This window comes from Sycon ciliatum, chromosome 11, assembly GCF_964019385.1.
Source record: "Sycon ciliatum chromosome 11, ocSycCili1.1, whole genome shotgun sequence".
Taxonomy (NCBI): Eukaryota; Metazoa; Porifera; class Calcarea; order Leucosolenida; family Sycettidae; genus Sycon; species Sycon ciliatum.
In genome coordinates, this window is record NC_088653.1 from 17,378,727 (window position 1) to 17,399,386 (window position 20,660).

The following is a 20,660-nucleotide window of genomic DNA, read 5'->3' on the forward strand; positions in this document are numbered from 1 at the left end:
ATAATTTCGTACTAATGGAAATTTCGCCTTATCAGTGTTCGCAAGAGTACATAAACCAGAATGTGCAACTGTGCATATCAGATCTGAAACAGCGCAGTTCGTGCACTACGTCACCCTGATGAGGTCAGCCGCGACTTCCGTACAGCTCAAATTTTCATGTTTCATAGCCCGGAAATCAGCCAAGTTTGCTTGATTCTAGGCGTCCTGTTTCAGGATTTCGGTGTTTTGTGTGACTGTGTACGCTGCGTACATCCACCGACAAGTAAAGTCACCAGGCTATCCGTATCAAAAAACCGAAATCAGGACAAACTCAGGGACCTGCACCACCGTGACTGGTTACTCAACTTTTCACCGTACCTGTGGCTTACCATGCCGTCAGAAATGACATAGACGAGTACGGTAGTGCACGAATTACGCTCCCACAGGAACCATCCCGAGTAACGGAGTTCCACACTCTGGTTTATGTACTCTTGGTGTTCGTCCTAACGTGGTTTGACTGTATACTCTTGATGCAAGGACGTGCAAACACGAACAAGTCATTGAGCAGACATTGAAAGAAGCCCACATACCACTCATCGGCTTCACTACAAGAAGGCAAACGATTACAGTAGAGTCGCGCGCCCAAGAACGTTGCTTGCAAGGGGCAAGCCCGAGGACAATCCGTACAGGGTATCCCAACACGCTGCCAGAAAACCAACACCGCCGTTGTTTGGTGCACCACTACCATGACTACAGGCTATCTAGCGTACTTCAGCATCAGTATACCAGATATGATGACCAGCACATACAGGCGAAAGACACTGTAAGGAACGGTGATACGGACAGAAAGTGCCCTCCACCTTGCAGTGTGCCATCATCATACCTGGTAACTCACAATCAAGGCATACATACATATCAGTATGTAGCCTGTTGAAATTGTTCTTGTCTTGCACTAGTTGTCATCATAATATCCGCCATCTTTATCATTATGATCATAGCAGCCCAAATCCAATGTACAGTGTACTAAAAATGAACAGCAAAACAAACAAAGGAAAAGTACATTGAGATCGAATTGGGCGGAGCGTTGCGCAATAATGCAAAAAAAATCGGTAGTTTATACACGCAAAATAAAATTAATACGTCTACAGCCAGGACAACATGGCAGGATGTGTACAATGAGTGCGGGAGAGAAATGTAGCATACGGTGAGCGGATACGATAACACGATAACACATAGAAAGATAGATCGCAGAGATGAGAAAGGAGACGACACAGGATACCACACAAACGCCAGTTACAACGACAAGAACCAACAAACAACAATTTATAAGCTATCTTATCGCTTGGTCTTGAGTTGATTGGAGAGCCAGTCGAGACCCTCATAAAGACCGTCACCGCTGGTGGCACAAGTGGCCTGAATGTACCAAGTCCGGTTGCGCAGCTGATGTAGGCTGAGCTTATCCGTGATCTCAGCCGCGTTCATGGCATTGGGCAGATCCTGAACAGCAGCGGCAGCAACACAAGCAGGAGAAAAACAAAGTCAGCCCCGAAGTGGCCAAAGGAGAACCCAGCAGCAACAGTGTGCCAGAGTAACATGCTCAACTGCAGCCATACCATGAACCCGTCAGTACCAGCGACTAAGGCGCAGTGTGCCAGCAAAGCTAGTACAAAGCACAACGGGCCGAAGAAGACTGTGTGGTGGGCAAAAAGAGCAGGCACCACCGCAACCACTACCATGAGAGATAGGCTCTAGAAATAAAGATCAGTTGGGAAAACAAAGACCGGTAATCCCAACTGACCAAGATTAGCTTCGGCGAATAAACACCCCTACAAAGGGAACTTCTTTCTGAAACACCCTCTTAGCCCATTCCTAGAACCTGGTGAGCTGGATTAGCACAATCCAGAACTCCCGAGATGATAGTGGTCTAGAACCACTATCAGCAGAGTCACACAGATGACTGCACACCGGGACACATACAAACGAACAGCACCCCTGTCCATGCACGCAAAGCCACCCCCCAGATATTCCCAAACAGAAATTGAAGAAAGCAGAGTTATTATAACGAAACGTCCCTGTGCATGCGTGCAAGAGCCTAATTTCCTGTGCTGTGTACAGACGCAAGAACGCTACAAATAGATTACCCAGGCACAGTCAGTGCAGAAGCAGCAACACAAGGCAAAGACTGCGGACTACCGCCAACAGGAAAGAAGGCACAGAACATTTTCATGTCACTCTAATGCTGGCCACACCTTAGTGTACCATGTCAACCCCGGTTTGCAAGATGGAAACTCGTAGTGCAGTCGAACAATCAAAAATAGCCAGAGTTGTTATCGACGTCGCAACAGTTCTATTGTGCATACCAAGCCACCTACAAACCCGTGAACCAACACTGGCAAAAAGAAGATCGCTACCACTACACTCAGAGATGAGCACGTGCAGCGCACGTAAGACTACTGCAAAATCTAAGTTTGACCTTCATAACGTATGGTACTAACCCTCTCTCTACCAACGCAAACTGGTAAAGCTAAAGTGCCAAATTATCGGAGCACACAACCAAGAAGCTAAACAAACTGGGAAGAAGACTTGGTTTCAGGCAATCTTCATATCACAGTGCAGCAAGTCCCAAGTTTACATTCGGAAACTCAACGGCAATAGCACATTCCAAATATACACCAAGAAAGTTGATACACTCGATTACACTTCAGGTACAGCCGCTAGGTGACGACCACCAAGCCAGTGGACATTTGACCAGTAGGCGGGTGTTAGCCGACGACACGCACATAAGAACAACATTTCAAGATCCTTCAGAAGTGAAGGGCAAGATGTGGCGCGAATGGAAGAAATGGCCAAGTCTCATCGCGGAAGTTTGTTGTGATAGATGCGCTGGAATAACGAGTAGACCCCACAACAGTTGACATGGTGTCTCAATATTATACGCAAGACACATACACTCATACATGGCTATCCGGACGGCAAAGTGCACATAACTATGGTCTACCGGGCACCCTTTGGCGGGGTTTCAGTGAAAATATTACTCTTTTGTCACTTTTGTGGAAATAGTGACATCATATGCCATATCTACGGCCTTTCCCATCAAAATGTTTGTGATTCGGAGTTAAAGTTATGGGCAGCGCGTTGGCCCCAAGACTTCCCGGATGAACAAGGCAGGAGTGTACACGTAAGTGGTCACTTTGCACTCAATCATGCCACTGAAGCAGAAGCCACCACAAAACTTTCACACGAAGGTCACAAAACATCAACTGCAACTCAACTAGTAATAACAATAATATTTACGGGTCCGCGTTAGCATCGCTTGAATACTCAGAAACACACAAGCTATCCTTCGCATCCACAAGGCACCATTATGTCTGTTCGGCTTAGTGTCGAATGCAGACCTCACGAGTGAGACAGGAGGTGAGTGACTCAACAAGTACATCAGAAAAATGAATATCCATTAATGTTAAATTACATGAACTCCCTCTAGTAACAGTAAGTTTGCAAATAATTTATAACACACATGAAATGGCCACGAAGCAGCAAATGCCACGATTCGCACCGACTGGTACAAGCCAACCCCAGAAAATCTCCGGAGTCTACAGCCTACAGTACAGGCAGAGTTGAAAACCACTGTACTTAGTACTACCGATAACTACCACTTCACGCCAACGACATCTGCTCTCCCAAGACAGTGACAGTAACAGTTACGAGAGAACGGGCACACACCGCAACAGAGTGCTACCCACATCGCCGATACAAAGCAAAAAAGGGCACACACCGCAACAGAGTGCTACCCACATCGCCGATACAAAGCAAGACATTGACGCAGCTAGTCTGAAAAGTGAACTCCCCAAGGGTCTGATCGGGTCCCTTTCACCACTTCGCGCACTCGGTAGACCTGGTAGACAAGACCATTCCAGCAACAGCTCTGAAAGCTCAGCGAAAGTGCAGCAAGCACTGCAGTGCAGGTCACGACCCCCTACGAACAGGACATGACCAGAATACTCAGGTCCAGTGAAGACGTAACCCTCTCAGCCTCAGCCATGCAGCAAGCGACACCGGTGCTTCCTAAATACTCAAAGCAATCCAACTGGAGCACAATGCTGGGTAACACACTGGTATCTGCTCAGCCATCCAAATGCTCCGATTCGAATCGTCCAAGATCCATGATACTTCACCACTACTGTACTACTAGCTCTGCTGCATCTCATGACCAGAACTGACTCCAGCTAAGCGCACCGCCACCAGCCGCCGTACCCACACGTCCGTTTCCAAGGCACGGCATGTCCAAGATCCAATACGGCCTCTCCCAAGCTCTCACCAGCCGCACACAGCAGCACAGAGGAATACAAACGTACGCACGCACACATACAGGTTTGGCGGGCAGCTGTCAGCAAGAAGAGCTGATGATACGAAGCAACAGCAAAAAAATAACAAAGCTACCCCACCACCAGGAAACCGAAAATCGAAACAAGGAACGAATACCTAACTTCAGCTGGGACATTCAAACCATGCACAAATAAATCGCTTACCTGTTTGTTGGCGAACACAAGCAATACCGCGTCCCGGAGCTCGTCCTCGTTCAACATACGGCTAAGTTCATCGCGGGCCTCAGAGATTCTTTCTCTATCATTGCTGTCCACAACGAAAATTAAACCTAGAAAAATGCACACCAGAATTACAGTGTAAGTCTCCAGTGCAGAGGTTCCACACGAAATCCATACGTCTTCTTTCCCATGCAATCACAATGTACACTCAAGGAAAAGCGCCAACATCACGGCGAAACTAACCTTGCGTGTTCTGGAAATAATGACGCCACAGAGGTCGGATCTTGTCCTGACCGCCGACATCCCATACAGTGAAGCTGATGTTCTTGTATTCCACTGTTTCCACATTGAATCCTACACCACAGTAGCACAATGGCGGCACAACGAACACCAACTATTACATAGCACTTGTCTAGAAGTATGGATACAGTCCTGCGGCAACTTAGCGATACATCTCCTTCTCCAAACAACATCCTCAAGCATACTGCAGTTCTACAACTCGCGACATACCGATTGTGGGAATGGTTGTTACAATCTCTCCAAGCTTCAGCTTGTACAAAATTGTAGTCTTTCCAGCGGCATCAAGACCGACCATCAAAATTCTCATTTCCTTCTTGCCAAAAAGGCCTTTGAATAAGGAACCGAAGGCACCCATTTCAGCAGTCTAAGTTCTAAACGAACTAAAGAACAAGTAAAATTATCTTCGGCTCAACACAATCCGTAACCTGGATCGTCAGAGCCTAATTTCACTTCAGCACTCCAATGGCTGCTATTCTTGTTGGACGCCAAAGAGAACCACGTTTCCTGCGCACACGCAGAAATCGACTACGTCACAGAATCCAACATGGCGGGATAGCATTGGTGCCCGCGAGGGGGTACCCTTGCATTGCTCTGCTCCCTAGATGAGGTCACAAATGAGGGTGGTCGTCCTGACTTTTCTCTTTTAGAAAAATATTTTCGGGAAAGTCATTCTGCTCAGGTCCTTCTGGGGATCGTTTGAGCTCCTTTTTTTGGCTTTCCCTCTTGTTGGTCAAAGCTGGTACTTCGCAGGATACTCGATATTACGTTTTAGACTGACATTTCCGTGTGTTATAGTTCTGGTGTTACATGGCACGGTACAGTTAGCTGAGCAAATGTATTCTTCAGCTCGTGCTGAGAAGACATCGGTGTACGCCAGAGGATTGAGTAACTTCTGAGACCTAACAAGGAGGCTTCTTGTCGAGACATTTTGCAGGTATATAATTATTATGTCCGTAACAATGAACGGTAGGCCGGGCTCCTGCTCGGAAATCTAAAACCTATTTAAGTCCCACATTCCTTAGCTATGGATGTTTTTTTCCCCTTGATGGTGGTGTTCATGTCTAGAAGACCATCAGGACTGCATGCTGTGTAATAGTCAGCTCAGGGGTCGGCTACCGGTATATTAGTTACATTTTGTACTTGTTTCATTTTCTCTGTGCTGCGCTGATGAGTGCGAGTCCACAAAGGACGAAACAGTTCTGTCCGCAGATTGAGTATCAACTTTTACAAAAAATATTCACTGGTTTGAGGGAAAGACGCGGACGGGAAAAGTCTGAAGTAAAAATTGACTGTCACCACCATGCAGCATGCATGGACTGTCACCATATTTCAAGAAACGAAGTATATTTTGTTATAGGGAGAGCGAGGGTGTGAGGGCCCATGACCCCAATTTCGTGTCAGAGAACATCGATATAATTATGCATTATGGAATTGCGAGCAGTGATGCACTTGTGTCTTTTGTTGTTCATGCAGTTTTTATGTTCTGAGGGTTGGGAAGCTGAGGCTGTCCCCACAGGATAACGCGGACGAAATCCTAAAATTAAGAGAGGTTCCGCATAACGTAATTACGTTAGTAAAAAACGTAGTCGATCTACGGAAAGTCTTACGTAAACTGCATGCGCATCGGGTTCCGCCATACGGAGTTTTCAAATCACATAGCTGCCCTTGGCAACTCCGAACGCGGCAGTGTACGACCACATCGACCTGGGGAGAGAGTCATAAATTTGTACCCCAATCCACTTACGGACCAGCTACGTTATCAGAGCCCTATCTACGTACTCTCCGTAGACAATTTTCCGTAAGTGGAGTGCAAACTCGCGAATTCACGGGTTTTTCCCGCCCACTAACGTAAAGTTGCTCAACTTTACGTAGTGCGGAACCTCTCTATTATGCGCATAATAATGCGGGCGAAAACGGGTCATTATGCGGCAAATATGCGGTATAATGCGGTCATTATGCACGAGTTCTCTGTCATTCGTACAACTTTAGCATGCAGTTTCATGCAAGTATACAACTTTGTCGTACAAACTCATGAACCAGTCCGACTTTGTAGTACATTTTCAACAACATGTGCTATTTTCTTGTACATTCCCGTGAATAACGCGGGTTTTATGCAAAATCTCTCGAAAACGCGGAAAATTGCGCGTCCGCGGAATCGCGGTATCCTGTGGGGACAGTGTAGGGTTGGAACTAAGGGTGCGTTCGTCTGGTACAACACTAGAACGCCATCACTTGTAACACGCATGTTCGCCTGACCTGCACTGGATCTCGAGTGTACGCCTGTACGGAGCATGCTCTGGCTACTCCAGGCCTTGGGGTCTAGCAGGCAGAGCAGTTTCTGTTTTTTTTGCTGCCGCTCATCCTTTTGTTTTGAGATTCTGACGTCATTTTCTTTAACTTCCCGCAAAATGGTGAAAGGATGAGCTCAGACGCCATGCTTTCCTTGTCAACGTCACAGAAACTGCTCCGAGCTGCGTGCTCCATGGCGTTCGTGACGGAACTGACTGCTCGCTCTGCTCCATGTGCTTGCTCCATTCTCAGATGACCCTAGGCGAACACAACCTAAATTAAATGCACTTCCTAATAAAGTATGATATTGGATAATTATCACACGGACCTCCCCCCTAACTGGGTGTTATCAACGGAATAGGCACACAAGCATGCTTGGAGGGTGCTATCAAAAGTACTTTAAACAGAGTATGCAATTCATCTACATCTTTGCTGCCTAGCACCGAACCCACAGCAAGGTTTTTTGTTTGTTTGAAAGCTTGGGAGTTGCACAGGCGCAGTGAATTTCTGTCAGGGCGTGCTATGTTTATTACTCCGCTGTTCGCTAGAAACGAGCTGGAAATGTACAGCGGGAACAGTGTACCATGTGATGTGAGTTTTCGCCGTCGGCTGACCCCATAGATAGGGTATCTTGAGTTACACACTCTTGGGAGGTTATGTGTGGCGCGATCAGCTAGAATATGTCGTTGGGGTTTCGTAATTTTTTTTGACGGAATGAAGAATTGTGTCTGTCAAGCGTCTCTATCTCTCCCTCTCTCTCTCTCTCTCTCTCTCTCTCTCTCTCTCTCTCTCTCACTCACTCACTCACTCTATCTATCTATCTATCTATCTCGTTAGTGTCAACGTTGTTTGCCTTCATGAATAGTGTCGTGTTTCGAACAAGATTAAAACAGTTAGCTGTGGAGAAATCGAGTAATAGCTCATTGTCAAGGATGCCACTATAGGCTAATACCGACTAACGCTAATATGTTTTCTAGTGGGTGGGCGCTGTGTAGGCTGCGACCCACCAGCCTGGGTAGGTTTTCACGGGAGGCCTGAGTTCCCGAGTCTGAAGAGAATGTTGTACGTTCTCTGCTGGGATGACGACTTACCATAGCGTTGGTGATCGTTTTCCCACTACAGTCAGACCTCGCTCATTCGGTCCTCTTTTACCCGTATCCCTCGCCATCTGGAAGAAAATCGTCGGTTACCGATTTACAGCATATGCCATGTACACATACAGTATGTGTGTTCGATTATCCGGTTCCCTCGCCTATCCGGATATTTTTATGGAAAACGGATGTGTGCGGTTGTGCGAGGTCTGACTGTACCACAAGGATCCTCGAACTCACTTACAGCACTAGCAGCACTAACAGACCTAATCTTGCTTTCCTTGAATGCTAGAGTGCAGTGCCGTGAGACTCTCTTTGCCTAGCAGACTCCAGTGAAGGGCTGAAATCCTCTAGTGCTGGATTTCTGGATCTGACCGTTGTAGTGATAGTGATAGGGTGTGCGTCTCCCCGCTGGGTGTCCTGTACGCAGCGGGGAGTTGCACACAACAGTCTCTTGTCGGTGAGCACGGCGTGGGAGTGGCGGCATCCTGTCCGGCAGTCGTGCTGGGGACTGAATGGGGTGAACGCACACAACAGCCTCTCGTCGGTGAGCACTGTACTTGTATGCAATCTGGGCACTACTGCGTGCGAGTGGCGGCATCCTGTCCACCGATCGTGCCGTGGACTGGGACTGAATGCGGTGGAGGGATTCACACTGCGCCTTGTCAGGTATGCGGTACGTATTTACTGGTGAGTTTTGAAAGCCTTGTCTGAATCTCGTGTCGTTGGACACCGCTTATGCAATACAGGCACCATTGTGTCGCTTTGCTGATGGTGTGCTGTGGCAACGTGTCCAGGTCCGGTAAACCCTAGCGGCAGAGCCAGCGCCTGACGGTGGGGGTGAGTGGATAAGTCTCACAACCACGGGCACAAGTGCCAGTCTGACAATCATCCTGTTGCGTGCAGCTGTCATCTAGATGTAGTGGATGGATCTGCAGGGTGCTGCGGGAAATTTTATGTGTACATGTACAGGTGTCCTCTTCTGGTGAGTTGAATTTTGAAGGCTGTTGGTGTGTGTGTGTTTGCGTGTACGTGTGTGTGTGTGTACGTGTGTGTGGGTGTGTGTGGCCAGCTAGTGTGGTTGGTGGGTGCACTTACATGTCACGATGATGTATACCAGATAGTGGCTGGGGTTGTTACCATCAGGGTCTGTTGCTTGAAGGTGTAGTGTTGCACCTGCCACCTTTGTTAGTTTCAGTGTCAAGGGACTGACTCACGACTGCCATCCAGAGCACACGAGAAGTCCATCGAGCTTTTGAAAAATATTAGTACACAAAAACCTGAAAATGATGTGGCGCTTATTTCAGACAGCCGGTAATAACAGACCGGTCCTAATTCCAGAAAATATGGTGCATAGTGCTAGATTATTGAGTGCTGTAGAAACTTCTTTTGTTCACATCAGGCAGCCTGTTCTCTGCAGACAAAATACAAATCCAATTCACCTTGGGCTGTTTTGTGGCACGTCGGTAGTTTTCTCCCTTGGTTGTCTGTTGTTGTTGCTGCTATACGTCGCACGCGCTTGTTTTGTTTCTTCACACTTGCGCCTTGTTCTGTTATTCCTTGTACTGTGTGCTGCTCAATGAAATCCAGTCTCGAGAGTCAAGTTGGCGCCGTGCACCTTTTTTCACAGCCCAGTGTTCGCAGGTCTAGCTCCGCGCGACGCTCGGCGCATAATTGTGAAACTCGACTGGATTTCATTGAGCAGTCCTACAGTCCATTCATTGGAAACTGGCACCCTAACTTTTTGGTGTCTCTCTCACATAGTTGTAGATATCGTGAAAACAACAGTACATCCTGCATTGTGTGACCCGTGCAATTACTCCTTGCCACATTTGAGGGCAGAAAAGTCCAAGAACAGGGAAATAGAAATTCAGCCAGGTTTTACAAAATTAGGACAGGTATGCCATGGCAAAATGTATGGAGAAGCAGATCCAAAACCCAGATTTTTGAGATTTAAAGTGGGTTTTTGATCCTCAATTCGGCCCAAATCCGACTTTCAAAAGTCAGCGGGCCAGTTTCCGATGAATGGACTGTAGCACTGTACATGCCCGAGGCTGTGCAGTGTACAGTGCTAGTACTGCTCAATGAAATCCAGTCGCGAGAGTCAAGTTGGCGCCGTGCACCTTTTCGCTTCGCAGGTCTAGCTAGGGCTGCGCAACGCCCGGCACGTACTTGAGAAACTCGACTGGATTTCGTTGAGCTGCACTGTACATGTCTGAGGCTGTGCATTGTACCGCGTTGTTTCTGGCCACTCTTCTTTAATCTTAGCGCCGTTGATCTCACAAGTCACACCTCTGCTGTTTAAAACTTTATAATACATCGTGCTTGCCCAGTTTCTTTTTCCCGTTCTCCATCTGATGAGAAGACAGTGAAAGCGCTTGTGGAAAAGTGTTGGAACTCTTGTGCGGTTCAAGTTTCCAGCTCACGTAAGCTGGTGTTGCTGTGCTGCTTGGGCTACGCTGTGGACGTGTTTACGTGAGAGAAAGTGAGTGCTCGCCCATCACTAGTACTCCCTGTGCCCTAGGGAGCACTAGATCTGCCATCCAGTCACCTTAAGAGTGTGCGAGTGTGTGTGTGTGTGTGTTTACCTGAGTTAGGCGGGCTTGTGGAACTCTCCCCGGGCTAAACTAGCCCTACTCTAGCCCCCAAGGTTATCTTAGGCCCCATTGGTTATTTATACCGTAGTGTCCTGTATAAAAGCCTGTCTTAGAAGCCTGATTTTTTGAGTTGCACTGTCGGCACATAAGCCTGGTTTTCATGTTGACATACATAGAAATACCTGTCTTGTATAGAAGTCTGTCTCGTGTAGAAGCCTGCAAAATTTCCCCAAAAATGTTGCGTAAGCCGTGGCTTTTATACACAACTTTACGGTACTAGTATGTGAACGGCCAACATGAACCATGGGTTGTAGGCGAGTGTGTCTGTGTTTTTCGACTTTGCCTCTTGAGCCTGCAAGGATTTCTTTTGCCCTTTCGCAGTTTCCAGTTTCTGTTCTTAGCTTCTGATGTTGCTTTAAAAAATGTTTGGAAGGAAGTCACGAACATTTACCACTGTGTTCATTTGAGAAATAAATGAACGCAGAACTCGCAGCCAGGGAGTAGTACAATACTGTATTGTACTACTCCCTGCTCGCAGCTACCCATCTGAAGCCAGCCCCTGATTGTCCCAGTCCTTGGTCTTATAAGCAGGGAGTAGTACAATATGCTCCCTGCTTATCAACGCGTGTCTAAGTATGCTCAAGTCTGGGCTTGTTTTTCTCATGATTTAAAGGGGAAGTATACCCTGAAATCAAATTTTCACCAGTTGTAGTCTTCTGGGTGCTAAGTCGAATGGTCTTGGTCCGAGGAAGCTGAGACGCTCCCTTCCTACTTGAATCCCAATCGAACTCGCGCACTTCCACCGAAACTGGGTGACTGCGCCCTACTAGATGGGGATTTGTATGCAAAATGTCACTAAAAGCACCATTTCGTTCTTATGAAAGCACGGATGACCGCCATTGGCCCATAGGTTGTAGTCTTTTGGACGCTGAGTCGACTGGTTTTGGTCCGAAAAGGCTGCGATGCAGCGTTCCTCCTTTATTCCCAATCGAACATGGTTGAACAAGTGGTCACGTGCTCCTGGGTGCCCAAATCACCTGGTCACCGCGCCAGCAGGCGACAACTTTCACATACCCTGCAGGCACGGTGACCAGGTGACTGGTGTACGCAGGAGCACGTGACCGCTTGTTCGACCATGTTCGATTGGGAATAAAGGAGGAACGCTGCATCGCAGCCTTTTCGGACCAAAACCAGTCGACTCAGCGTCCAAAAGACTACAACCTATGGGCCAATGGCGGTCATCCGTGCTTTCATAAGAACGAAATGGCGCTTTTAGTGACATTTTGCATACAAATCCCCATCTAGTAGGGCGCAGTCACCCAGTTTCGGTGGAAGTGCGCGAGTTCGATTGGGAATAAAGGAGGAAGGGAGCGTATCAGCTTCCTCGGACCAAGACCATTCGACTCAGCACCCCGAAGACTACAACTGGTGAAAATTTGATTTTAGGGTATACTTCCCCTTTAACCCTTTACCGGTCTACCATAAGCGTACCGATACTATAGTATCGGTACGTTTGGCCCTCATTTTTTTGGGGTCTTGTTGCTAGGAGACAGCTAAAATGGCGCTCTACGCGTAGCTGAGGTCCAAGGCTTTCTGACGATGTGCAAAACAACCATGCTTACCGTACAAATTTTTGCCGTATCGATCGACTGAAGTTTGTTGAAATTGGAAAAGACGACCATCCGCCATGCGCGCATTTCAAGAATGAGAGTGCATCTCTTGGGGCCGTGTTTGACAAGCGCTCTGAGAGCAGTAACATCACCAGTCCAGGCTGGATGTCCCGGGAGGTTTTGCAGTGTAGTGTGTTGAGAAAAAGAGCTCCGTTGAGTCCTGCTAGTTCAAAAATATATCGTCGACGAATGAAGAAACAAAATTCTCCAAACAGAGAGGAAGCCTTCTTGCTGCCGACACGGCGACAGAGACTGTCACAAGGACTCGTCAGGTGCGATCAGCTGATTCGCCTGGCCGTGAGAATCACGGCATGCGTAAGCTCGCGCCTGAGTACTCATCTGAGCGAGAGTGAATCTGACGCGAGCAGCGCTGAGATGAACAAACCGAAACTGCGATATTGTGCAATGGGAATTGCTGCTGCTGGCGTATCGCCGATGGCGAGGTGTTGGTGTTCAATGGCGGTATTGTAGAGAGCCTACATTTCTTGTAAAGACGTAGCCCTTACCTGATTGTTTATCGTACGACTTCAGCTCCATCACGAACTTGGTATGCCCTTCGTGCTGTGATATTCGTGTATTTCATTCGCAATTGTATTTTCTCTCAACTTGAAGGGCTACCATGGGCCCTATCCTTGCCTGGACCTAGTCATATTTGAATTTTCTGGACGCGTTCAGGCATACAGATTTTGAAAATATATGGTTTACCCATACCTACATCACATGGTTCTTGAGTTATTGCAGGTTGTGTGTACATGTATTTGCGTGACCACCCCTCACATACATTGAGTTAGACCGGCAAAGGGTTAACATGAGGAAATTACGAGTACTAAAGTCTAATTTCAGAAATTTTCGGTGCTCAATATTTTCGGTATGAGGGCAACAGGCCAGGTTAGGTGAACAGAAATTTTAGGTACAGAGAGGCAGTTCCCTATTGGATTATGCATGTAAGTGCGTGCGTGCATGTGCAAGAAATGGATTGCCAGTATCATGATCCAGTTCCGATGTAAGAACCTGATCTATTGATTGTATAATTATTTTATGCATTCATGCGGCATACTGCATCAGGGCCTCCCGGGGAGGGGGGGGGGGTCAATTAAAGTTGGGAATGTCACAAAGTGCACGCTCAGGCCTTAGCACCCCAACCAGTGAGTGGTCAAATACGGGCCGTTGGCGTTGTATTTGACGACTCCCTGACCCCAACCCATGAGATCACATTTGTCTTGATTTGGTTTTACGGACTAGGTTTTGGACTGGCCTTTTGAGTTGGTTATGCACTGGTCTTGCCGCACAACGCTGAGAACTGTGCGTGCCCGCGACGCGGCATTGTGGCATCGTGGAAGACCGCATCATGAGAAGACACTTGCCGGGTATCCAACGCATTCAACCACCACCAGGCACCGGCAATGAATCGAGCAGCATTTCATTGCCACTCCAAGAGAGACGAATTTTGTTACCAAGCCGCAGAGAATGGTCACCGGATGACCATGAATAATAACGAAAGAACCCTTTCGTTCACCAATACCATGAATACAGTGTACATGTACATGTACACTGTTATCAACTTATCATGATGTTTCAGGTATACGTAGTATACACAAGACACGGAAAGGACCAAGGAACTACAGTTAGTTTAATACGTCCACTAACTTGTAGTTCCTTGGTCCTTTCTCTTTTGTATAAATTAATTATTGGCTCTCCATCCGAGTCCATTTCAGGTAATTTACATCCCCAATAACCATGATCGCAAGAGTTCATGGGGGTTATGAAATTGAACTCTTGAATATACCGTATTTCCGCCAATAAAAGGCCGTCCTCGTATACAACGCCTTCCTCGTATACAAGGCCGGGGCAGGGGGTGATTGAAAAAATAAAAGACCGTCTCCGATTAGAAGACCGGGCCTACTAAATGAGTCTTTGTTCTTGTGTTAAAAATAGAAGACCGTGCTCAATTATCAAGCTGTGGAAAAAAATAGAAGACCGTGCTCAAACTGTGTAGAAGAAAATGGAAGAACGAGGGTAAAACTGTGTGGCGAGAAATAGAAGACCGGGGTCAAACTGGGTTGAAAGAATAAAAGACCGTCCTCGAATATAATACAAGACCGTCCTCGATTATAAGGCCGGGTTAGGACAAGGTTGAAAAAATAGTAGACCGGCCTACTATTTGTGGAAATACGGTAAGCGGCCAAGAAAGGGCCAGGCATTGCAGGCAATGATTCCACCAATCAGAGTGAGACGAAGATGAGTACTCGTCGTACTACTCGAGTAGATGACGACGCCAGCCAGTGCATGATTCATCACGACGTCATTCACCGCGAATCACCATGGATACTGTTATGGTGTCGATGTCGAATCATTTTTTCGTCACGAGCCCGAAATTTGGATTTTTAATTTCTTTGTTCTTGTTGAAGCCCAATACTTGATGGTTTTGGTGAATTGTGCATGAAGCAGCCTCTTGGGTTTTAGTGTTGGAACTCGTAGGCGAGACAGTGGATTCTAGAGCAATGGCGTCCGCGTCGGAAGATCCAGTGGATGCGCTGCGCGCTGCCGTGAAAGAGCAGGTAAACCAGGTTCTGTTTGTGCTGTACATATTTCGTATGGTCACGAGCATGTCGAGTTGCCTGGCCATCTCCTGTTACTCTCAACGTATACATAAACACATTAGAACGTTTGTCAGGATGTGTAGACTCCACCGCAGCCAATCCATTCATTATAGTACCAGTCACGAAAACGTCATTCGATGGTCCCTTTGCTGCATTTGAAAAAGAAAAAAATCACCACTATTCCGGCCTGGCCTGCTGGGCCTATCGTCTGAATAATTGACGTAATTGATATGTTTGGATATCAGTGGACGTATCCTACATGTACGCGAAACGAACTCAAGGGCTGCTTCGAGCAGCAGGCTATGGTGCAGTACCATTGGCGTGCAACAAAGGAGCACATCCCAGTGTCAAAGACATTTTCAATCTGAGACCAAAAGTACATGAACAAGCGTATGCAACTGTCAGGGCATAGATTAACGGCCGGACATCGGACATTATCCGGCCATTTTCGGCCACTGACTGGACGTTTTCAATTTCACCGAACATAGTGTCCGGTCAAAAAAGTAAAAAAAAGAGCAGCGACCTTTCGACCTTTTTATGCAGAGTTGGGCTTTCTTCGGAGCTTCGTGCCAAATGCCACTTGCATATCGTACAACTAACACGTATACTGTCGTCTCAGGCGTAGACTTCACTATTATTATATACTTGATCCGCCTGTAGCAACGCGTTGTTGCTACAGTCAATTCAGATACGTCCACATAATGAGTCATTGTGAATATACTTCAGTACTACTACTAAAAAAAGAAGAAACACCCTGAAAATGTGTTGTGGAAAATGTCCGGGCATGTCCGGACAGATTTCAAAACGGAAGGACATTTGTCCGAGCTAAATGAAATCCTTAAGCTATGCCCTGACTGTGATCTACTTAGTCTTTACATGGGCCAGACGCACGGTGTGCTGCCTTCATTACATCATGCTGGTGCAGTCCGTGCACTGCGCAAACCAAACACCACACTCTCCCCGCGGTTTGCTTTGAAACCAACGTCCGTACGGAAGCGGAGTTTAAGCACCCAGAACTTAGACAGTGCTGCTCAATGAAATCCAGTCGCGGCGTCACTCAAGTTAGCGCCTTGCATCATTTCGCAGCCCAGTGTTCACAGGTCTAGGGCTGCGCAACGCCCGGCGAGTTGTTGAGTGACACGGCTGGATTTCATTGAGCTGAACTGTAGTTTACTAGTTTGTGTCTGTGTACTCGAGCAAATAGATACTAGCAAGAGTACATGACCCCAAGAGTGTGCAACTCCAGCTATGGGGTCTGCGACGGCAGAACTTCACATCACGTGATGAACCCGTGCACTCTGTGCATGATAGATACTGGGTTGTACGCAGCCCAGCTTTGGGTACAACTCTCTTGTGGTCACTTTGCACTGTTTGCCAGCATAACCTTTTGAACAATGTCACGTGATGTGAAGTTCTGCCGTCGCAGCACAGCATAGAGGTTGTGCAGGCAGTTGCACACTCTTGGGGTTATGTACTCTTGATACTAGTATGCCAAATAACGTGCAACTAGTCTTGTGAGGGCATTGCAGAGTAGTTGCTTACAGAGTTCAAAGTTGTACGGTTACCTGTGACTTGTGCTCCTGCAGAGCTGACTTGGGGCTCATCGTGTAGACATTGTAGTATGATTTGTATGCAAATTCTCTGCAATGCCGTCCCAAGTCTAGTTGCACGTTATTTGGCATATCATCTACTGCATAACATCGAATTTTAGGTGTGCTAAAATTTCGGTGTCAGGGACCTGCCAGGTTTCAGGTGTAATTTAGAATTAGGTGACCAGCTTTCCCTTCACATACATTGCATACTCTAGTGCCTTTTACAGTCCATTTCAAAACTATAGACGCGTACCTAGGCAAAAACCGTTATGCCAGCATCTATACCACATAAAATCTGTAATCACTTTGTGCATAAATTTTTCCAAATTGGGCGTCTGTTATCCAATCCTTTAGAAACTATATGAGAGTAATTGTGGAGCGATCCTGAGCAATATTCCGAAAACTATTCTCAAAAAGTTCCAGCCAAATTTGAAATATTTCAAAAACCCTACGCGTCTATAGTTTTGAAATGCACTGTAGGTGTGATCTAAATTTAAGTGCCTGGTTTCTCTAACGAAATCACCGAAATTAAAGTTACACCGAATTTTTTATGTTTTACAGTATCAAAACCCGGTGTGGTGGTACTAGAGGTTGTTCATGCGTACTGGGTGTGGTGCGGGCAAGGCAAGGTGTCTCTCACTAACCCAGGATCACACTTGCATACGGGTCAACCCTCTCGTTAGACGGACGACACGGGTTACAAGACAACCCTCATTACAAGTACAGTCGACCTACCCTTATAACGATATTTGCGGCAGACCAAGGAATATTGTTTTAAGGGTAATAATTATTGTTATAGGGGCAACTGGTTCATTTCATACACATACGTCATAATGCATGGATTTTGTTCATTTTTTACACCCTTCATATCATACAAACTGACGTACATGCACATGCAAATTATGTACACAGCAAGGTGCCCGCTGGTGCCCCCATTGCATTTCGTCATGTCCCAGCGGTTTGTCAAGTGAAGCTTGCCACCTGGATAGTGGGTTCTACATATTCCCTGCTAGATATTGTTATAGAATGGAAAATGTCGATTGGTCAGCCCATTTTATATCGTTATAGAGGTAATATCGTTATAGCAATATTGTTATAGAGGTAAGGCATTGTATACAAAAGTCAATGGAGTGATTTGGTTTGGCAGAAAAATATCGTTATAAGGGTAATATCGTTATAGAGGTTATCGTTATAGAGGTTATCGTTATAAGGATGGTCGACTGTAGTAGGCAACGATCAAAAATCCCCCTGACGCCTGAAACGCCTACATTCACGTCCGGATAATACTTGTAGATCATGCTCGTTAGGAGACACACAATTTTGAAACCCCCTGGGTTGTCCACTAACGAGGGTAGACCAGTCCTGTATCCTTACTTCACTGTAGGCCGGTGAAACGAACGAATCTTCTTTTTCCGAATACATGTGAACCGAAGAGCATTCCGAATATTCTAATTTCTAAACCATACAATATCCATGGGTACCTTGTTGTATCCATGGTAACCATAGACCACCAACTGGCGTGTACCCGTATTAGCGGAGAGACATGTGAAAAGGACAGTGTTATCATTTGATTTGCCATTGATGTGTACGAGTAACATGGTCATGTAACACATCATGCAAGGAGGCAAGTCTACTCATGTACCACATATTTGGGGTCGTCGCAAAAGGTTTTTTTTTGTCGTTCCTGTAAGGGTTGGTTCACATATCGCCGGTACGCGCCGGGAGTCAACGGGAGTGGGCCTCTTGCAACCTCTCCCGGCGCATTACGATTATGTGAACCAGTGCAGTCGTAACAAAATCATACGGTAAAATATCGCAAGGGACCGCCGGCAAAGTTGGACAGTGCCCAACTCTTGCGATCTGCCCCGGCACCGATCCCGTACGATTTTGACCAAAAGTGGTTTGTGAACCGTTTGCGCCGGTGATCGCCGGCTGCCGGAAGCCAGACTTTGTCAAAATTTCAAACCAAGGCTCGTCCTAAATTTTCCTAAATTGAAGCTAGAGACGAGGTTCGTTCGCCATTCTTGTAAGGCCACACGTTTTTATATCTATGTTTCTCGTCACCCGCGCGCATACGATTCAGGAGTCTGGAGGAAAAAAAGAAAAAATGTGCTGCACTGACTGTGCATGTGGGGACCAGCATACTCATGCACATGTACATAATGTGGCCTGGCCTGCGCGACACATGATGCGAGGTCACCAATTATTGTGCGCAATCTAGCTGCACATGCACAGATTGTGACAGAAGCTCCTACCACATACTAGTTGCTAACTATGGATGCTATTTTGCATGGTGTATTGGCGGATTTTAGTGTGAACAAAGGTCTGATAAACTTTTTTTATTTTTCGGTCATTTTTTATTTTTTTCCACCTCTCGCATATGTTTTTAGATTTTCAGGTGACGAGAAACATAGAAATAAAAACGTGTGGCCTAATCGCTTCAAGGTGGAAAATAAGTCGGCATACCAACCCGTCCTTTTCGAATGATCTGCTTTTCCTGTTGTGCAACTTATGAGGCAAATACAATTGAAACAAATAAAAAATACGATGGATACATTGGCAAGTTCTTGCGACTTCATCAACGTTTGCATGCACAATTTCTACACCATTGCTTACTAGACTGCAATAACATGTGTAGAAGTAGTTTCCTGATCTCCAGTAAAAGGTAGCACCGAGTGGCCATCACCGAAAGACCTTGAATTACTGAAGAAACAAAGAATTCATGCTTCAATTGGCAAACCTGTCGTAGCATTTGGACACATTCTGTACTACTTTGTAGTAGATTTGGTACTCGAACCGTATGCGCAACGGATCGGGAGCTGGCTCACCGCCGATGTCTTGCGATGTCTTGCGGCGCCGATTTTGCTTATGTGAACCAACCCTAATGAACATCGTTCGTTTCGTGCTCAGACCCCCTCCCCTCCCTCTGAAACAAACGCAGCTTGCTATGCTGGACGACGAAAATCGCATGCATGTACGTTGTCCATAATAGTGTACAGTGTCCTTCGACTTGCGATTTTGGCTCGCTCCTCCCCCCCCCCCCCCCCCACGGATGATGTTCATTTCAGGGACGACAAAAATGTTTGCCACGACCCCTAAGCTTATTCAATACCAAGAAGCCAAGTTTCTGTACATTAGCGCATATTCTACTTTGATGAACATTTATTTTTCGTCCTGAATATTTTGAATACCGGTATTCGAATAATTTGAATATTCCTTTGAGCTCTACTTATTTTTGGACTCCTGGTATACTCTGGGTTGTCTTTCTGTGTTTTGCGGTGATTTCGACAGGGTGATCTTGTGCAGTCATTGAAGAAAAGTGGTGCTCCGAAGGCTGATGTCACTGCAGCTGTCAATGAGCTGAAAGTGCGCAAGAGAGCTTTAGAGAAAGAGGTAGGGTTGTGTGAGTGTGTGTGTGTGTGTGTGTGTGTGTGTGTGTGTGTGTGTGTGTGTGTGTGTGTGTGTGTGTGTGTGTGTGTGTGTGTGTGTGTGTAAGAGAGAGACAGAGGCAAAGAGAGAGAGAGAGAGAGAGAGAGAGAGAGAGAGAGAGAGAGAGAGAGAGAGAGAGAAAGAGAATGAGTGCGTGCGTGTGTCTGCTTGTGCGTGTGGATGCGTGCGTGCGTGTGTGCGTGTGTGTGTGTGTGTGTGTGTGTGTGTGTGTGTGTGTGTGTAAGAGAGAGACAGAGGCAAAGAAAGAGACGCAGACAGACAGACAGACAGACAGACACGAACACACGAACACACACACAGATGGGGAAAGAGACGGACAAACAGACAGACATATTGGCGTCCGGTTTTGTACAAACAGACAGACATTTATTGTCGGAACACGACCTACATCAGTGTCCGTCGGAGTCAAGTCTTGCTCCTGTGGTGTGGTTCATCTTTGTCCTGTGATAGTGCGAGTACCGTAAAACCTGGCAACAGAGACCACTGCTGAAGGGACCTTCAAAAAGTGGTCTCTGTTGCCAGGTGGTCTCCTTATCCAGGGTCATTTG

General features: G+C 46.6%; 2 protein-coding genes across 2 annotated transcripts in view; one reads left to right on the plus strand and one right to left on the minus strand.

Annotated features, from left to right (window-relative positions):
• Window positions 1-870: 870 nt before the first annotated feature.
• Window positions 871-5,326, minus strand: LOC135827611 (ADP-ribosylation factor 1-like 2). The gene is made up of 4 exons (XM_065340078.1): window positions 5,034-5,326; window positions 4,767-4,877; window positions 4,509-4,633; window positions 871-1,476 (listed from the first exon to the last, which is right to left on the minus strand). The coding sequence occupies exons 1-4, from the start codon at window positions 5,176-5,178 to the stop codon at window positions 1,315-1,317; spliced, it is 543 nt and encodes a 180-aa protein (XP_065196150.1). The 5' UTR covers window positions 5,179-5,326; the 3' UTR covers window positions 871-1,314.
• Window positions 5,327-14,846: 9,520 nt separating this feature from the next.
• LOC135827311 (glycine--tRNA ligase-like) overlaps window positions 14,847-20,660 on the plus strand; it is a 26,629-nt gene continuing 20,815 nt past the window's right edge. Inside the window, 2 exon segments of the mRNA XM_065339837.1 lie at window positions 14,847-15,028; window positions 19,954-20,055. Of these exon segments, the coding sequence (XP_065195909.1) occupies window positions 14,972-15,028; window positions 19,954-20,055 (159 nt within the window). The 5' untranslated portion in view covers window positions 14,847-14,971.